This window comes from Nerophis ophidion, linkage group LG01, assembly GCF_033978795.1.
Source record: "Nerophis ophidion isolate RoL-2023_Sa linkage group LG01, RoL_Noph_v1.0, whole genome shotgun sequence".
Classification (NCBI taxonomy): Eukaryota; Metazoa; Chordata; class Actinopteri; order Syngnathiformes; family Syngnathidae; genus Nerophis; species Nerophis ophidion.
Genome location: NC_084611.1, coordinates 19,494,362 through 19,511,809, shown reverse-complemented (window position 1 = coordinate 19,511,809; position 17,448 = coordinate 19,494,362). Strand labels below are relative to the sequence as shown.

Below are 17,448 nucleotides of genomic sequence, written 5' to 3'. Positions count from 1 at the left end.
GACAGCTATGAAAGAAATGAGTTTGTGGCGCCCCCGTGTGTCGTTTATGGCAACGACATAAAATTCTTGGTAAGATACTCTTTTCATAAAATAACTCACATATATATATATATATATATATATATATATATATATATATATATATATATATATATATATATACATATATATATATATATATATATACATATATATATATATATATATATATATATATATATATATATATATATATATATATATATATATATATATATATATATATATATATATATATATATATATATATATATATATACGGTTCGGTTAAATTTCGGTAGAGTAAGAAAACAACAAAAAAATATTATTTTTTGGTTATTTATTTACCAAATTTGTAAACAATGGCTTTATCTTTTTAACATTGGGAACACTATAATAATTCTACCCACTTTAATCAACATTAAACTGCCTCAGCTTGTTGCTCAGATTAAATAAAATGACAAAACTTTTCTTCTACATATAAAAAGTGCAACATTAAACAGTTTCAAGTCAACTCATCATGCTTGATTCCTCACAGCATTTGGGAAGCCTGTAGTTGATTTTTATTATGTAAATGTTTATATTTTTATCAACATGTGATAGCAGGGACCCTGCCATTCAAAACTAGGCTGCTACATTACTAATGATTAATGTAACTATAGCTGAAAAAACAGTACAACAGCAATAGGAGAGACTATTCATCCCTGAACACCATGGAGTTCATGTAGGCTTAATGATGCACTTACATTATTATATCACTAGTATACACAAACACGCACGCACGCACACACCCACACACACACACACAGCACAATGAGCTAACACACACACCGCAAAATGAGCTAATGTTACGCTAAAAGTTAATTAGCCTTCACCTCAAGCCAGGAATGCGAGCGAGCTGAGCTGCAGTCTGTTTCTAGAACGTCGTCTAGAACGTTGACTGGGAGGTGTTTATTATAATTTGGAGAGAGTCCGCTGCTCACCTGCTAAACACCTATCTGCTCGACGCTGAAGCGCTGACAACAGGCGCTCCGAATACGCACTGCTGATTGGTTGTTACCGCTCTGAATACACACTGCTGATTGGCTGTTACCGCTATATATGAAACCAATCAGATGGTTGTGTGGGTGGGACAATGCTGGGTGCTGTGTAGGAGACGGAGGCAGAACGGAGCAGAGCAGCTTGTTAAGACTTTAGCTTAGCCGGCTACTTCATATGTTTGTGTGAAAACTCGTTCGGTACACCTCCGAACGGAACCGGAACCCCCGTACCGAAACGGTTCAATACAAATGTACGTACCGTTACACCCCTAATTAACATATATATATATATATATATGGGCTAGTGCATGTGTCTCACAATACGAAGGTCGTGAGTAGTCCTGAGCATGTTCTCCCCGTGACTGCGTGGGTTCCCTCCAGGTACTCCGGCTTCTTCCCATCTCCAAAAACATGCACCTGGGGATAGGTTAATTGGCAACACTAAATTGGCCCTAGTGTGTGAATGTGAGTGTGAATGTTGTCTGTCTATCTGTGTTGGCCCTGTGATGAGGTGGAGACTTGTCCAGGGTGTGCGCCGCCTTCTGCCCGAATGCAGCTGAGATAGGGTCCAACAACCCCCGCAACCCCGAAAGGGAAAAGCGGTAGGAAATGGATGGATGGATGGATGGATTATAATATTGTCAACATTTTAAAGTTTTCTTATGAAATTGTGACTTTTATCGAGTAAAATTACGGCTCTTTTCATAAAATTGCCAAAATGTTAAGCTTTTTCTTGTAAAATTGCAACTGTTATGGAGTAAAATTCCAACTTTTATCATAACATCGCAAAAAGGTTCAGTTTTACTTGTAAAACTTTGACTTGCGTTGAGTAAAATGACGACTTTTATCATAACACTGCCATAATTCTAAGTTTTTGCTTGTGATATTCCAACACATTTTTCACCACAAGCTTTTTTATATTTGCATAGTATGTATGTATTATTAATGTTTTGAATACAAATATTTATTTATCTACAAACACCGTTTCCATATGAGTTGGAAAATTGTGTTACATGTAAATATAAATGAAATACAATGATTTGTAAATCCTTTTCAACCCATATTCAGTTGAATATGCTACAAAGACAACATATTTTATGTTCAAACTGATAAACTTTTTTTTTTTGGATATAATCATTAACTTTAGAATTTGATGCCAGCAACACGTGACAAAGAAGTTGGGAAAGGTGGCAATAAATACCGATAAAGTTGAGGAATGCTCTCCAAAAACTTATACGGAACATCCCACAGGTGTGCAGGCTAATTGGGAACAGGTGGGTGCCATGATTGGGTATAAAAACAGCTTCCCAAAAAATGCTGAGTCTTTCACAAGAAAGGATGGGGCGAGGTACACCCCTTTGTCCACAACTGTGTGAGCAAATAGTCAAACAGTTTAAGAACAACGTTTCTCAAAGTGCGATTGCAAGAAATTTAAGGAATTTCATTATCTACGGTCCATAATATCATCAAAAGGTTCAGAGAATCTGGAGAAATCACTCCACGTAAGCGGCATGGCCGGAAACGAACATTGAATGACCGTGACCTTCGATCCCTCAGACGGCACTGTATCAAAAACCGACATCAATTTCTAAAGGATATCACCACATGGGCTCAGGAACACTTCAGAAAAACACTGTCACTAAATACAGTTTGTCGCTACATCTGTAAATGCAAGTTAAAGCTCTACTATGCAAAGCGAAAGCCATTTATCAACAACACCCAGAAACGCCGCCGGCTAAGATGGACTGATGCAAAGTGGAAAAGTGTTCTGTGGTCTGACGAGTCCACATTTCAAATTGTTTTTGGAAATATTCGACATTGTATCATCCGGACCGAAGGGGAAGCGAACCATCCAGACGGTTATCGACGCAAAGTTCAAAAGCCAGCATCTGTGATGGTATGGGGGTGCATTAATGCCCAAGGCATGGGTAACTTACACAATTGTGAAGGCACCATTAATGCTGAAAGGTACATACAGGTTTTGGAACAACATATGCTGCCATCTAAGCGTCGTCTTCTTCATGGACGCCCCTGCTTATTTCAGCAAGACAATGCCAAGCCACATTCAGCACATGTTACAACAGCGTGGCTTCGTAAAAAAAGAGTGCGGGTACTTTCCTGGCCCGCCTGCAGTCCACACATGTCTCCCATCGAAAATCTGTGGCACGTTATGAAGCGTGAAATACGACAGCGGAGCTCTACATGAAACAAGAATGGGAAAGAATTCCACTTTCAAAGCTTCAACAATTAGTTTCCTCAGTTCCCAAACGTTTATTGAGTGTTGTTAAAAGAAAAGGTGATGTAACACAGTGTTGAACATGCCCTTTCCCAACTACTTTGGCACATGATGCAGCCATGAAATTCTAAGTTAATTAGTATTTGCAAAAAAGAAAATAAAGTTTAAGAGTTTGAACATCAAATATCTTGTCTTTGTAGTGCATTCAATTGAATATGGGTTGAAAATGATTCGCAAATCATTGTATTCCGTTTATATTTACATCGAACACAATTTCCCAACTCATGTGGAAACGGGGTTCTTAGAAAGAGTGCTCCTAAAGAGGTAGGCATTTTTTTTCAGAGGTCTCAACAAGTAACAATACAAGAATCCGTGTGTGTGTATGCGTCTGTGTTTGTGTGTGTTTGATTGATAACACTTTGACTCTGCTCATTTGCCGGAGAAACACTAGCCAGCATAAATGCTAACATAAAAACAAAAGACATTAACGCCTTTCTCCACTAAAAAAATGACATTTCCCAATACAAACACATGACTGTTTGAGCATATATGCTGTATTTAATTGTGCACATTAAACCTACGAGCTGTGCTAGCTTTGACATAAAACATTTTTACACACAACAAATCAGAGTAAACATTGATATATTCTTGTTTTCAGGTAAAAAAAAAAAAAAAAAGTTGTCCTGATACGATGATTGTTGCTAAACTTTGACGGACTCAGACAATGTGCGTTCCTCTTCATGTTTCACGTCTGCGTAGTATTTCCTTGCCGGCCTGTTTTCAGTGAAGAGGAAGCAAATCATGCACCAGACGTTGTGTTCTGGAGAGATCTGAACTCCACTGCTGCTGCGAAAAGGTCTGAGAGCACAAGAGCCTGCCGACACAAATGAAACGTTTATCGTCTCTGGGACAACACACTTTATACGACACACTTTATACGACACATCACACACATCATCAATCATTTAAAACACATTTCCAATGTGGTATTTCTAAAATACGTAACTACGGAGGTTCATTTGCATCTTTTATGCCAAAGATTTGATTGAGGTTTTTGAACAGTTTTATTTTTATATATTTTTATATAAATATAAATATATAGATATATATATTTATGATTTTGCTTCATCGGACCACAGAACTTTCCTCCAGAAGGTTTTTTTCTTTGTCCATGTGATGTCAGAAGAAACAAAAATTGAGCAATACCAACAATATGTTTAGAGGAGAAAAGGTGAGGCATTTAATTCCAGGAACACTATACCTACCGTCAAGCATGGTGGTGGTGGTAGTATTATGCTGCGGGCCTGTTTTGCTGCCAATGGAACTGGTGCTTAACAGAGACTAAATGGGACAATGAAAAAGGAGGATTACCTCCAAATTCTTCAGGACAACCTAAAATCGTCAGCCCGGAGTTTGGGTCTTGGGCCCAGTTGGGTGTGCCAACAGGACAATGACCCCAAACACATGTCAAAATTGGTAAAGGAATGGCTAAGTCAGGCTAAAATTTGGGTTTTAGAAAGTCCTGACTTAAACGTGTAGACAATGCTGAAGAAACAAGTCAATGTCAGAAAACCAACAAATTTAGCTGAACTGCACCAATTTGATTTTGATATGACAAATGATGCTGACAATTGAATTGAATAAACACTTGTGAGCAAAATGTGTGTGTTTAAACATTAAGTTCATCAAAATACAAGGTTTTAAAATTCAGTTGGTTGCTTCAGAACTCAAGTGAATTATATTTATATAGCACTTTTTCTCTAGTGCCTCAAAGCGCTTTACATAGTGAAACCCAATATCTAAGTGACATTCAAACCAGTGTGGGTGGCACTGGGAGCAGGTGGGTAAAGTGTCTTGCCCAAGGACACAACGGCAGTGACTAGGTTGGCAGAAGCGGGAATCGAACCTGCAACCCTGAAATTGCTGGCACGGCCACTCTACCAACCGAGCTTAAACCGCCCCAACTCAAGAGCTGTGTCACGTGACTTCCAACTTGACACCTCATTGGCTGCTTCTGAGACTGGATCCATTCAGTTTGAATTAATCGCGTTTTGAGTTTTAAAGCTGGAAATATCTCTGCACCGAATTTTTTTACATTGATTTTGTTGTGGCACATGCGCAGTGTGCGTCTCTCTCCGCTGCGGGTCCACCCAAAGGACACGCTGATCGCAGCACGCCCACACAACTTCAAGCCTGCAGACGCTCAGTCAACCTACACACCTGTGACTGATGACGATAAACTGTATAAAGGGACGAGTGGACCCAAGGATCGGTGCGGGAACTTAGTTCTCAAATGGTGTACCGTAAGCCTGATCTTCCCTCCGTGATTCCGACGTCCGTGTTGCTCATTCGCAGAGTCTTCCCCCTTCGAGACTGTCTGTTGTTTCCCCCTGTGTTTTTTTGGACTGCCTTTCTCGATTCCCGACCTTCGCCTGAACACGGATCTTGCCTTTTCTCTCCCGCCCTGAATGATCATCTGCCTGCCTCTCGGACAGCCTTGTTCCTTCGCTCTCTACAACACTTGGTAACACACACTTCAGTTAATTTACACACTTAGTCTTACACCATACACTCTTGAGTTTTTGTCACACTTAATTTCCTTTGGTTTTAGTCGTTTAGTATTTTTTAGTATTCTTATTATATATATATTTACCATATTTGCATGTCCTCCCCGTGAATGCGTGGGTTCCCTCCGGGTACTCCGGCTTCTTCCCACTTCCAAAGACATGCACCTGGGGATAGGTTGATTGGCAACACTAAATTGGCCCTAGTGTGTGAATGTGAGTGTGAATGTTGTCTGTCTATCTGTGTTGGCCCTGTTGGCAACTTGTCCAGGGTGTACCCCGCCTTCTGCCCGATTGTAGCTGAGATAGGCGCCAGTGCCCCCCGCGACCCCGAAAGGGAATAAGCGGTAGAAAATGGATGGATGGATATATATAATAAATTATTGAACATTACTGCCACCTGGTGTCCATTTGCCGTCACTCCCCTTAGTAAACCATAGATTTTTTTTCACACATTTTATTTACACCAATTTTTTTTATACACTGATTTTTTAATTCTGAATTTTCAATCAATGTTTATTTATGTAGCCCTAAATTACAAGCGTCTCAAAGGGCTGCACAAGCCACAACGACATCCGCGGCACATAACCCACACAATGTTTTTTTTTTTTTAGGAATTTTAATAGAATATTATAGAATAGAAATAAAAGGAATGAGTTTTTCTACACTAATTTTTTTATACTTCATTTTTATACACCAATTTGTGCATTGAATTTGTTAGACTGTATTTTCAACACTGAAACACTGAAACAAAGGTTTTTACACAGAACAGTTTATACAGTCAATTTTTTACACACTATTTTTACACTAATTATTTCGGACTAAATTTGATTTTTTTTTTAACCTGCATTTTATACACTGAAGTTTGATACGATGATATTTTTGTACAATGCATTTTTTTTCATCTTTAAAATTCAGTCTGTTGCTACAAAACTCAACAGTCGTGTCACGTGACTTCCAACTTGACACCTCATTGGCTGCTTCTAAAACAGGATCGATTGCTTCATTTTTAATTAATCGCGAGTTGAGTCCTTAGTTTTGAAGCAACAAATATTTCTGCACTGAATTTTTTTACACACTGATTTCATTTACACCAATCTTTTATACACTGATTTCTTCATTCTTAATGTTACCCCCGATTATTTTATGCACTAATCGTTTTATACTGACACTGAGTTTTTCTTCACCAATTTTTTTAATAATTCATTTTTTACACCAATTTGTGTATAAACTGAATATGCTTCACTGTATTTTTAATACTGAATGTGATAAACAGACATCTTTACACCAAATTGTTTATACAATTAATTTTACAAACTGTATTTTTACACTGATTATTTCAGATTCATACATTTGTTTTAGTCACATCCCCTCCCATCCTCAAGCTGAACAGTGTGAGCAAGGCGATGTGTCACTACCCCAGAAAAGTAGTTCCTCTGCGTTAGCTCCTGTTGCTACAGTTTGGTTAATATGCAGGTCACAGCAATAATGTTGTTGTTTACAGTTGTGATCAAAATTATTCAACCCCCACACAATTTTGGTGTTTTAGCAAGTTGGACATTTATTCCGTATTTTGTTTATAGTCATATCAAACAAATTTGATATGACATTTATTCCGTATTTTGTTTATAGTCATATCAAATTGTGTGGGGGTTGAATAATTTTGATCACAACTGTAAACATGCATTAAATAGACAAATGCAACTTAAATTACATTATATTTTGTAACATACCAAACAGTGTCATTTCTTTTAATATCTCATTGACAAAATTATTCAACCCCTTGAAGATCATAACTCTTAAGAACAGAATCTGAATAAGGTCTTTTCAATCAGGTGTTGAAAACACCTGTAGATGTGATTAGAACCATAGTGAGCAACAATTAAACTGATTGAAAAAGACTGTGACGCTCAGCTTCTTGTAGATGGTCAATGGTGTATTTGCAACATGGTGAAGTCCAGGGAGTGGTCAAAGAAGTCAAGAGAGGAGGTAATTTCTCTTCATAAGAAAGGATATGAATATAAGAAAAGAGCAAAGACATTACACATTCCAAGAGACACAGTTCGGAGCATAATTCGCAAGTTTAAAGCTAAAGGCACAGTGGAAACACTACCTGAGCGTGGTAGAAAGAGGATGCTGTGTGCGTACAGTGGTGAAAAACCCCCGGGTAACAGCTGAGGAACTACAACAGGACATTGCAGAGGGGGGAACGCAGGTTTCGTCCCAGACTACGAGATGAAGGCCTCCATGCCAGAACTCTAAGGCGCACCACACTTGTGACTACCAGGCACAAGAAAAAAGACTCCAGTATGCCAAAAATCATCTGGACAAACCCCAAACATTTTGGGAAACTGTTCTATGGAGTGATGAGACAAAAGTGGAACTCTTTGGGCCTATGAATCAACGTTATGTCTGGAGGAGAAAAAATTAAGCTTACAAAGAGAAGAACACCTTTCCTACTGTTAAGCATGGTGGGGGGTCAATCATGCTCTGGGGCTGTTTCTCTGCCTCAGGTACCGGGAATCTCCAGCGCGTTCAAGGCATTATGAATTCCATTTCCTACCAGGATATATTAGCTGCAAATGTCATGAAGTTAGTGACGAAGCTGAGGCTTGGGAGACGTTGGACCTTCCAACAGGACAACGATCCCAAGCATACCTCCAAATCAACATCAGAGTGGTTGCAGAAGAAGGGCTGGAAGACTCTGGAGTGGCCTTCACAGTCGCTAGACCTAAATCCTATAGAAAAGCTGTGGTGGGACTTGAAGAAGGCAGTTGCAGCACGCAAGCCCAAGAATATGAATGAACTGGAGGCCTTTGCCCAAGAGGAATGGGTTAAAATACTTGTAGATGGTTGCAAGAAGCTTGTGTCCGGTTATGTATCACGTTTGAAGGATGTCATTACTGCCAAAGGGTGTTCTATTGAGTACTAAAGATGCATGTAACTAGGGGGTTGAATCATTTTGTCAATGAGCTATTAAGAAAAAGGTCCTTTTTTTGGTATTTTGTAAAATACAGTGTTACAATTTAAGTTGCATTTGTCTATTTGACACATCTTTATTTGATATGACTATAAACAAAATACGGAATAAATGTCCAACTTGCTAAAACACCAAAATTGTGTGGGGGATGAATAATTTTGATCACAACTGTATAACCTGCATAGCTGCCTCTTCCTTGCAGTTTTTCACTATTTAGAGCACTCAGAATAGAGACAGGCATGTGTTCTTGTCTCACACAAGGGTAGTGGATGATGGGTTTTCCTTTAAAAGCAAAAAAAACCCCAAAAAAATAAAAAAAAAATGCTATCATACCAATGATGAAGTAAGCGGCAGCGCTTAAAGAAAGGATGATGAGAAAGATGGTCCCAAGTCCGAGGTCGCCGATGGCACAAGCGTTGGGACAAGCACACGGACTCTCCACCCAGATGTTCAGCACCTCTTCCTCCTTCAACATCTGGTCTCGGATGAAGGACGAGGACTGGTTTGGATTGCAGTGATAATGAACGATGGTGGTTGGAAGTTCTTTGTGTCCTGACAAGCAGGAGGAGAAAGACGTCATTTAAATATATCTATTTGACATTTATGTCCGTCTTCTCACCAAAATAAGAGACTGACAGCGTCCTCAGAGTGTCGTTGTAATGGAATGCATTGCCGTCGTGACCACCAAAGTTGAGATAGCGGTAAATGTAGCTGCTGGACCTCTGATACCTGCTCACAAAACACACCTTTTAGCAAGTTCCTACTGGCACTTTGTGCAAATGTGACAATTATGCCAATGAGGAAATGCAATTTTGGTAGAATGGTACTGGAACTACAAACCCTGTTTCCATATGAGTTGGGAAATTGTGTTAGATGTAAATATAAACGGAATACAATGATTTGCAAATCCTTTTCAACCCATATTCAGTTGAATGCGCTACAAAGACAAGATATTTGATGTTCAAACTCATAAACTTTTTTTTTTTTTTTTGCAAATGATAATTAACTTAGAATTTCATGGCTGCAACTTGTGCCAAAGTAGTTGGGAAAGGGCATGTTCTTTCCCATTCTTGTTTTATGTAGAGCTTCAGTCGTTCAACAGTCCGGGGTCTCCGCTGTCGTATTTCACGCTTCATAATGCGCCACACATTTTCGATGGGAGACGGGTCTGGACTGCAGGCGGGCCAGGAAAGTACCCGCACTCTTTTTTTACGAAGCCACGCTGTTGTAACACGTGCTGATTGTGGCTTGGTATGTCTTGCTGAAATAAGCAGGGGCGTCCATGAAAAAGACGCCGCTTAGATGGCAGCATATGTTGTTCCAAAACCTGTATGTACCTTTCAGCATTAATGGTGCCTTCACAGATGTGTAAGTTACCCATGCCTTGGGCACTAATGCACCCCCATACCTTCACAGATGCTGGCTTTTGAACTTTGCGTCGATAACAGTCTGGATGGTTCGCTTCCCCTTTGGTCTGGATGACACGATGTCGAATATTTCCAAACACAATTTGAAAAGTCAACTCGTCCGACCACAGAACAATTTTCAACTTTGCATCAGTCGATCTTAGATGATCTTGGGTCTAGAGAAGCCGGCGGGGTTTCTGGATGTTGTTGATAAATGACATTCGCTTTGCATAATAGAGCTTTAACTTGCACTTAGAGATGTAGCGACAAACTTTATTTAGTGACAGTGGTTGTCTGAAGTGTTCCTGAGCCCATGTGGTGATATCCTTTAGAGATTGATGTCGTTTTTTGATACAGTGCCGTCTGAGGGATCAAAGATCACGGTCATTCAATGTTGGTTTCCGGCCATGCCGCCTACATGGAGTGATTTCTCCAGATTCTCTGAACCTTTTGATGATATTATGGACCGTAGATGTTGAAATCCCTAAATTTCTTGCAATTGCACTTTGAGAAACGTTGTTCTTAAACTGTCTGACTATTTGTTCATGCAGTTGTGGACAAAGGGGTGTACCTCGCCCCTTCCTTTCTTGTGAAAGACTGAGCATTTTTGGGGAAACTGTTTTTATACCCAATCATAGCACCCACCTGTTCCCAATTAGCCTGCACTTCTGTGGGATGTTCCAAATAAGTGTTTGATGAGCATTCCTCAACTTTATCAGTATTTATTGCCACCTTTCCCAACTTCTCTGTCACGTGTTGCTGGCGTCTAATTCTAAAGTTAATGATTATTTGCAAAAAAACATTTTTTTATGAGTTTGAACATCAAATATGTTGTCTTTGTAGTGCATTCAACAGAATATGGGTTGAAAAGGATTTGCAAATCATTGTATTCCGTTTATATTTACATCTAACACAATTTCCCAACTCATATGTTCATTTTGTATATAGACATATGTATTCATATTTATTCATATATAAATATATGTATTCACATATAAATCAATGTGTATATATATATTTATTTTTATTCGTATACAAATATATCTATGTATAAATATATATTTATTAATAAATAAAAAATGTAAATAAAGATGCAAAACGTTTTCTATAAAAAAAATTGGAAGTACCTGACAACGAGGCAGGCAGCCACGTTAGTGCAGTCACTTCCCGTCAGGTCTTCAGGCTGCGAGAAAGGTTGGCATGGACTAAAAGTCAGCAGGATCTCTTCACCCATCGGCGTGTCGTCCGCAGGGACGTGTTTCATTCGCCCCAGAAACCCGTCCGAGTCTCCCATGGCTTGAAGGTTTATGACGCCACTGCCGTCCTTCATGATGCACTTGCAGTTGTTGACTCTGAAGCAGCCCGTCTTCTTGGCGGGCGCCACATCGGCGCAAAGAAAGAAGGGGAGCACGCTCAAACAGAAGGACAGTTTGTGGAGCGTCCTGGAGCTCATGGCGTCCAGACATGTGGGACAAGACGGCTGCTGTGGCTGACAGGATGGTGTCGCTCGGAAAACTAATTAGGATAAAGGTGCTTGGCATTCCAGGCCTTCCTCAGGGTCAATGTGCTGACATCGGCATCTTTAAGGAGCAGTGTTTGTGCACAGAGTTATGCAACGTGCATTGGGGCAAAAAAGTATTTAGTCAGCCACCGATTGTGCAAGTTCTCCCACTTAAAATGATGACAGAGGTCTGTAATTTTCATCATAGGTACACTTCAACTGTGAGGGACAGAATGTGGGGGGAAAAATCCAGGAATTTACATTACAGGAATTTTAAAGAATTTATTTGTAAATTATGGTGGAAAATAAGTATTTGGTCAACCATTCAAAGCTCTCACTGATGGAAGGAGGTTTTGGCTCAAAATCTCACGATACATGGCCCCATTCATTCTTTCCTTAACACGGATCAATCGTCCTGTCCCCTTAGCAGAAAAAGAGCCACAAAGCATGATGTTTCCACCCCCATGCTTCACAGTAGGTATGGTGTTCTTGGGATGCAACTCAGTATTCTTCTTCCTCCAAACATGACGAGTTGAGTTTATCAATCCAATCCAATCCACTTTATTTATATAGCACATTTAAACAACAATCCGTTGTGGTGAAGAAGGAGCTGAGCCGGAAGGCAAAGCTCTCAATTTACCGGTCGATCTACGTTCCCATCCTCACCTATGGTCATGAGCTTTGGGTCATGACCGAAAGGATAAGATCACGGGTACAAGCAGCCGAAATGAGTTTCCTCCGCCGTGTGGCTGGGCTCTCCCTTAGAGATAGGGTGAGAAGCTCTGCCATCCGGGAGGAACTCAAAGTAAAGCCGCTGCTCCTCCACATCGAGAGGAGCCAGATGAGGTGGTTCGGGCATCTGGTCAGGATGCCACCCGAACGCCTCCCGAGGGAGGTGTTTAGGGCACGTCCAACCGGTAGGAGGCCACGGGGAAGACCCAGGACACGTTGGGAAGACTATGTCTCCCGGCTGGCCTGGGAACGCCTCGGGATCCTCCGGGAAGAGCTAGACGAAGTGGCTGGGGAGAGGGAAGTCCGGGCTTCCCTGCTTAGGCTGCTGCCCCCGCGACCCGACCTCGGATAAGCGGAAGAAGATGGATGGATGGATGGATGGATTTAAACAACAATGTTTTCAAAGAGCTGCACAGCCATGTTAAAAACAATATTAAAAACAATATTATACTCCACCAATGACTGAACAAAAACAAAAAATAAATAAATATAAAACCAATATAAAACCAATATAAAAAATAAATAAGATTAAAAACAATGTTTAAGGGTAAGAGCAATTAAAACAGTAAAATAGAAATGAAAATGTATAGAAAAAACAGAGGACAACAGAGGACCACACAACTCACGTAGTGTTAAAAGCCAAAGAATAAAAATGGGTATTTAAGACGAGACTTAAAACACTCCACTGTGGAAGCAGTTTGAACATGAAGATGTAGAGTGTTCCAGAGCTTAGGGCCGACCACAGAGAAAGCCCTGTCTCCCCTGGTCTTAAGTCTGGTCTTGGGCACCACGACCTGGAACTGGCTCTCGGACCTCAGAGCGCGCGCGCAGGAGTGTAAATTTGGATGAGGTCCGTGATATACTGAGTTTATACCAAAAAGTTCTATTTTGGTTTCATTTGACCACATGACATTCTCCCAATCCTCTGCTGTATCATCCATGTGCTCACTGGCAAACTTCAGACGGGCCTGGACATGCACTGGCTTAAGCAGGGGGACACGTCTGGCACTGCAGGGCTTGATTCCCTGTAGGCGTAGTGTGTTACTGATGGTAACCTTTGTTACTTTGGTTCCAGCTCTCTGCAGGTCATTCACCAGGTCCTCCTGTATGGTTCTGGGATTTTTGCTCACCGTTCTCATGAACATGTTGACCCCACTGGAGGAGATCTTGCGTGGAGCCCCTAATTGAGTGAGATTATCAGTGGTCTTGTATGTCTTCCATTTTCTGATAATTGCTCCCACAGTTGATTTTTTTTACACCAAGCTGCTTGCCTATTGTAGATTCACTCTTCCCAGTCTGGTGCAGGTCTACAAATCTTTTCCTGGTGTCCCTCGACAGCTCTTTGGTCTTGGCCATAGTGGAGTTTGGAGTCTGACTGTTTGAGGCTGTGGACAGGTGTCTTTTATACAGATAAGGAGTTCAAACAGGTTCCATTAATACAGGTAACGAGTGGACGACAGAAGAGCTTCTTAAAGAAGTTACAAGTCTGTGAGAGCCAGAGTTCTTCCTTGTTTGAAGTGACCAAATACTTATTTTCCACCATAATTTACAAATAAATTCTTTAAAATTCCTACAATGTGAATTCCTGGATTTTTTTTTCACATTCCATCTCTCACAGTTGAAGTGTACCTATGATGAAAATTACAGACCTCTGTCATTATTTTAAGTGGGAGAACTTGCACAATCTGTGGTTGACTAAATGCTTTTTTACCCCATTATCATGCTGGCTTTTTTTAATACTAATTTTGCAGGCATACAGCTCAGTGTTAAATATGTTATTTGACAAATGGTACTTGATAGCGTACTAATGCTAGTATGCTACCTTTTATTCTTTAGCTGATTTTGTAGCTACACACCTCAGTCATATGTTGGTACTTGATGCATGCCAACGTTAGCCGGCTTGCATTTTAAACAATTTTTTCACAGACGCCTCAGTATCATATTTTGGTATTTGACGCACGTTACAGTTAGCATTTTAACATGCTAACACTAAACTGCTAGGTTCATTTTAGCTAATTTAACAGGTACATGCCTTAGTGTCCTGTTTTGGTATTTCACTAATGCTAATATAGACAGTCCCGATAAAAAGTATACATACACTTGTAAAGGACATAATGTCACGGCTGTCTTGAGTTTCAAATAATTGCTACATCTCTTATTTTTTTGTGATAGAGTGATTCGAGCACATAGGTGTTGGTCACAAAAAACATTCATGAAGTTTGGTTCTTTTATGAATGTATTTCTGGTTTACTGAAACTGTGACCAAAGTTGCTGGGTCAAAAGTATACATACAGCAATGTTAATATTTGCTTACATGTCCCTTGGCAAGTTTTACTGCAATAAGGCGCTTTTGGTAGCCATCCACCAAAATGTGTGGAGTTTGCATGTTCTCCCCGTGAATGCGTGGGTTCCCTCCGGGTACTCCGGCTTCCTCCCACCTCCAAAGATATGCACCTGGGGATAGGTTGATTGGCAACACTAAATTGGCCCTAGTGTGTGAATGTGAGTGTGAATGTTGTCTATCTGTGTTGGCCCTGCGATGAGGTGGCGACTTGTCCAGGGTGTACCCCGCCTTCCGCCCGATTGTAGCTGAGATAGGCGCCAGCGCCCCCCGCGACCCCGAAAGGGAATAAGCGGTAGAAAATGGATGGATGGATGGTAGCCATCCACAAGCTTCTGGTTGAATTTTTGACCACTGCTCTTGACAAAATTGGTGCAGTTCAGCTAAATGTGTTGGTTTTCTGACATGGTCTTGTTTCTTCAGCATTGTCCACATAATCTCAATGGGGTTTTAGTCAGAACTAAAACCCATTCTAAAACCTTAATTCTAGCCTGATTTAGCCATTCCTTCACCAATTTTTGGGGTCATCTCTGCGCTGCCGACCCGTCTCCGCTTGGGATGGTCTCCTGCTGGCTCCACTATGGACAGGACTCTCGCTACTATAGTGGATCCACTATGGACTGGACTTTCACAATATCATATTAGAACCGCTCGACATCCGTTTCCTTCGGTCTCCACTAGATGTCACATGTGTTCTTTCATCCCTTTTAAAAAGCAAACAGTAGTGTTGGGTAAAAGTTTTCAGCGGAAGAACAGCGCTTTTACTTGGCTGCATGGAAGAACTACAGACAATACATACTTAGTTTTGTGCAGGATGTATCGTGTTTGTATTTACTATGTGTTGAAGGGGTCAATTTGCTCATTCATAAAAAAAAAAAAGATAAAAAATCGTACTAGCGCACAAATACAATATTTATCGAAGGTCCGGGAACGCTTGTGTAGACTGAACACAAAAATTACGCATGAACCTGAGCCGGCCTTAACACAACCAATCGCCAGCTTTTCTTATTCTTCTCCTTTGTATTGATTGGCTGCCGGTATCACATGACCTCATGGAGACATTGGCTAACGAAACAAAATGAAAAGTAACGAGTGCGATTAGGTGGCGACTTGTCCAGGGTGTACGCCACCTTCCGCCAGATTGTAGCTGAGATAGGCACCAGCGCCCCCTGCGGCCCCAAAGGGAGTAAGCGGCAGAAAAATGGACGGATGGAGTGGCGCCGATGGTAACTGGCAATGGGGTTTTTTTAAATAACATTTCTACGTAAGGTCGGTGCTGACAAAGTATATTTTTACATCTCAGACATGACAAGTTTTATATAGCGTTCATTTTGGAGGCCATTTACATAACTGTCTTATATGCTTGAAATGTTCGATAAACTGGTTTATATTTGCTCGTAGTTTAATGTTCAATAAAATAACATACCGACATAGCTGGGTTAAAAAAAAAGTACACTTTTCACCACACAATGTAAATGTGGTTAACTAGGTTATTTCTCAAGTCTAAAGCTCTTTAATGTATTTGGCTGAACTCTCCAATACATATGGTTCCAAATTGTTTAAAAGCATGCATTTGACTTTTTTTCTAAAACATGCACCTTGGACTGCTGCAAATCTAAAAGTGACAGCCACTTCTCAAACAGAAGATTAATACATTTGTAAACAAAAAGTTGATTATCAGGAGTTGTCTAAACTTGGTATACAAAGCTTAAAAAAGTTAAGTCAAGATACCAATATTGTGCATATAGAGAATCAAAGCAGTTATCAGTTACCATTACCACAAAAAGGAATTTTTTTGCATTGCAATGTTTTTTGTTAATCAAAAACGTACAATCTAAACGTTCAGGCGGCTGAAATTTGAGCAGTTTTAGACAAGTTTTAAATGTCATCATAGCACTTTGAGGGTTATTCCAAATAGATTGTTACTGTTCCTATACAGTCATTACTTAAGTAGTCCACCTGACAACTTATTTTAGGAAATATCACATATTTGGTGGTTTTCTCGAAATACATGTTTTTATGGTTTTGTCATTTACTACATATTTAAAACAAACATAAAATACACTGAACTTCTATGGCTTGGTCTGAAGCTCTGGAAAAATTTAAAGTGTCGAAAGTTGAAAAATAAAAATACTTTGCCCACACCCGATTTTCAGGCCAAAGGGCAGGGGGAGTTTAAAGAATACATTTCTCCAAAAATATACCATTAAAAACCTTATTATGAATTAACAACCTATTAGAAGGCTGCAGTTAAGTTATGTAAAGTATTCCACTTTGCAACTTTCTGGAAATCCTGCAGTGTTTTTTCCATTTAGTTTTTTTTCCCCACATAAAACATTAAATGTAAAATATTTCAATAAAGACTTGTACGAAGACCTGGACGAAGTGGCTGGGGAGAGGAAAGTCCGGACTTCCCTGCTTAGGCTGCTGCCTCCGCGACCCAACCTCAGATAAGCGGAAGATGATGGATGGATGGATTGACTTGTGTCAGTTTTTAGTAGTTTTGAACCAAGTCCACTCGGGGATTAAAGGGGGCTTTTTATGCAAAACTAACAATTACAGGTTGGTACCTGATGTGCATAAGTGCATAAAATATAAAATAAAGCCATAGCGGAGATAATTGTAGACAA

General features: G+C 40.1%; 1 protein-coding gene across 1 annotated transcript; it reads right to left on the bottom strand.

The window, feature by feature from the left end:
* Window positions 1-3,830: 3,830 nt before the first annotated feature.
* Window positions 3,831-11,798, bottom strand: LOC133565030 (uncharacterized). The gene is made up of 4 exons (XM_061919497.1): window positions 11,372-11,798; window positions 9,458-9,567; window positions 9,172-9,390; window positions 3,831-4,168 (listed from the first exon to the last, which is right to left on the bottom strand). The coding sequence occupies exons 1-4, from the start codon at window positions 11,695-11,697 to the stop codon at window positions 3,996-3,998; spliced, it is 828 nt and encodes a 275-aa protein (XP_061775481.1). The 5' UTR covers window positions 11,698-11,798; the 3' UTR covers window positions 3,831-3,995.
* Between the last annotated feature and the right edge of the window lie 5,650 nt (window positions 11,799-17,448).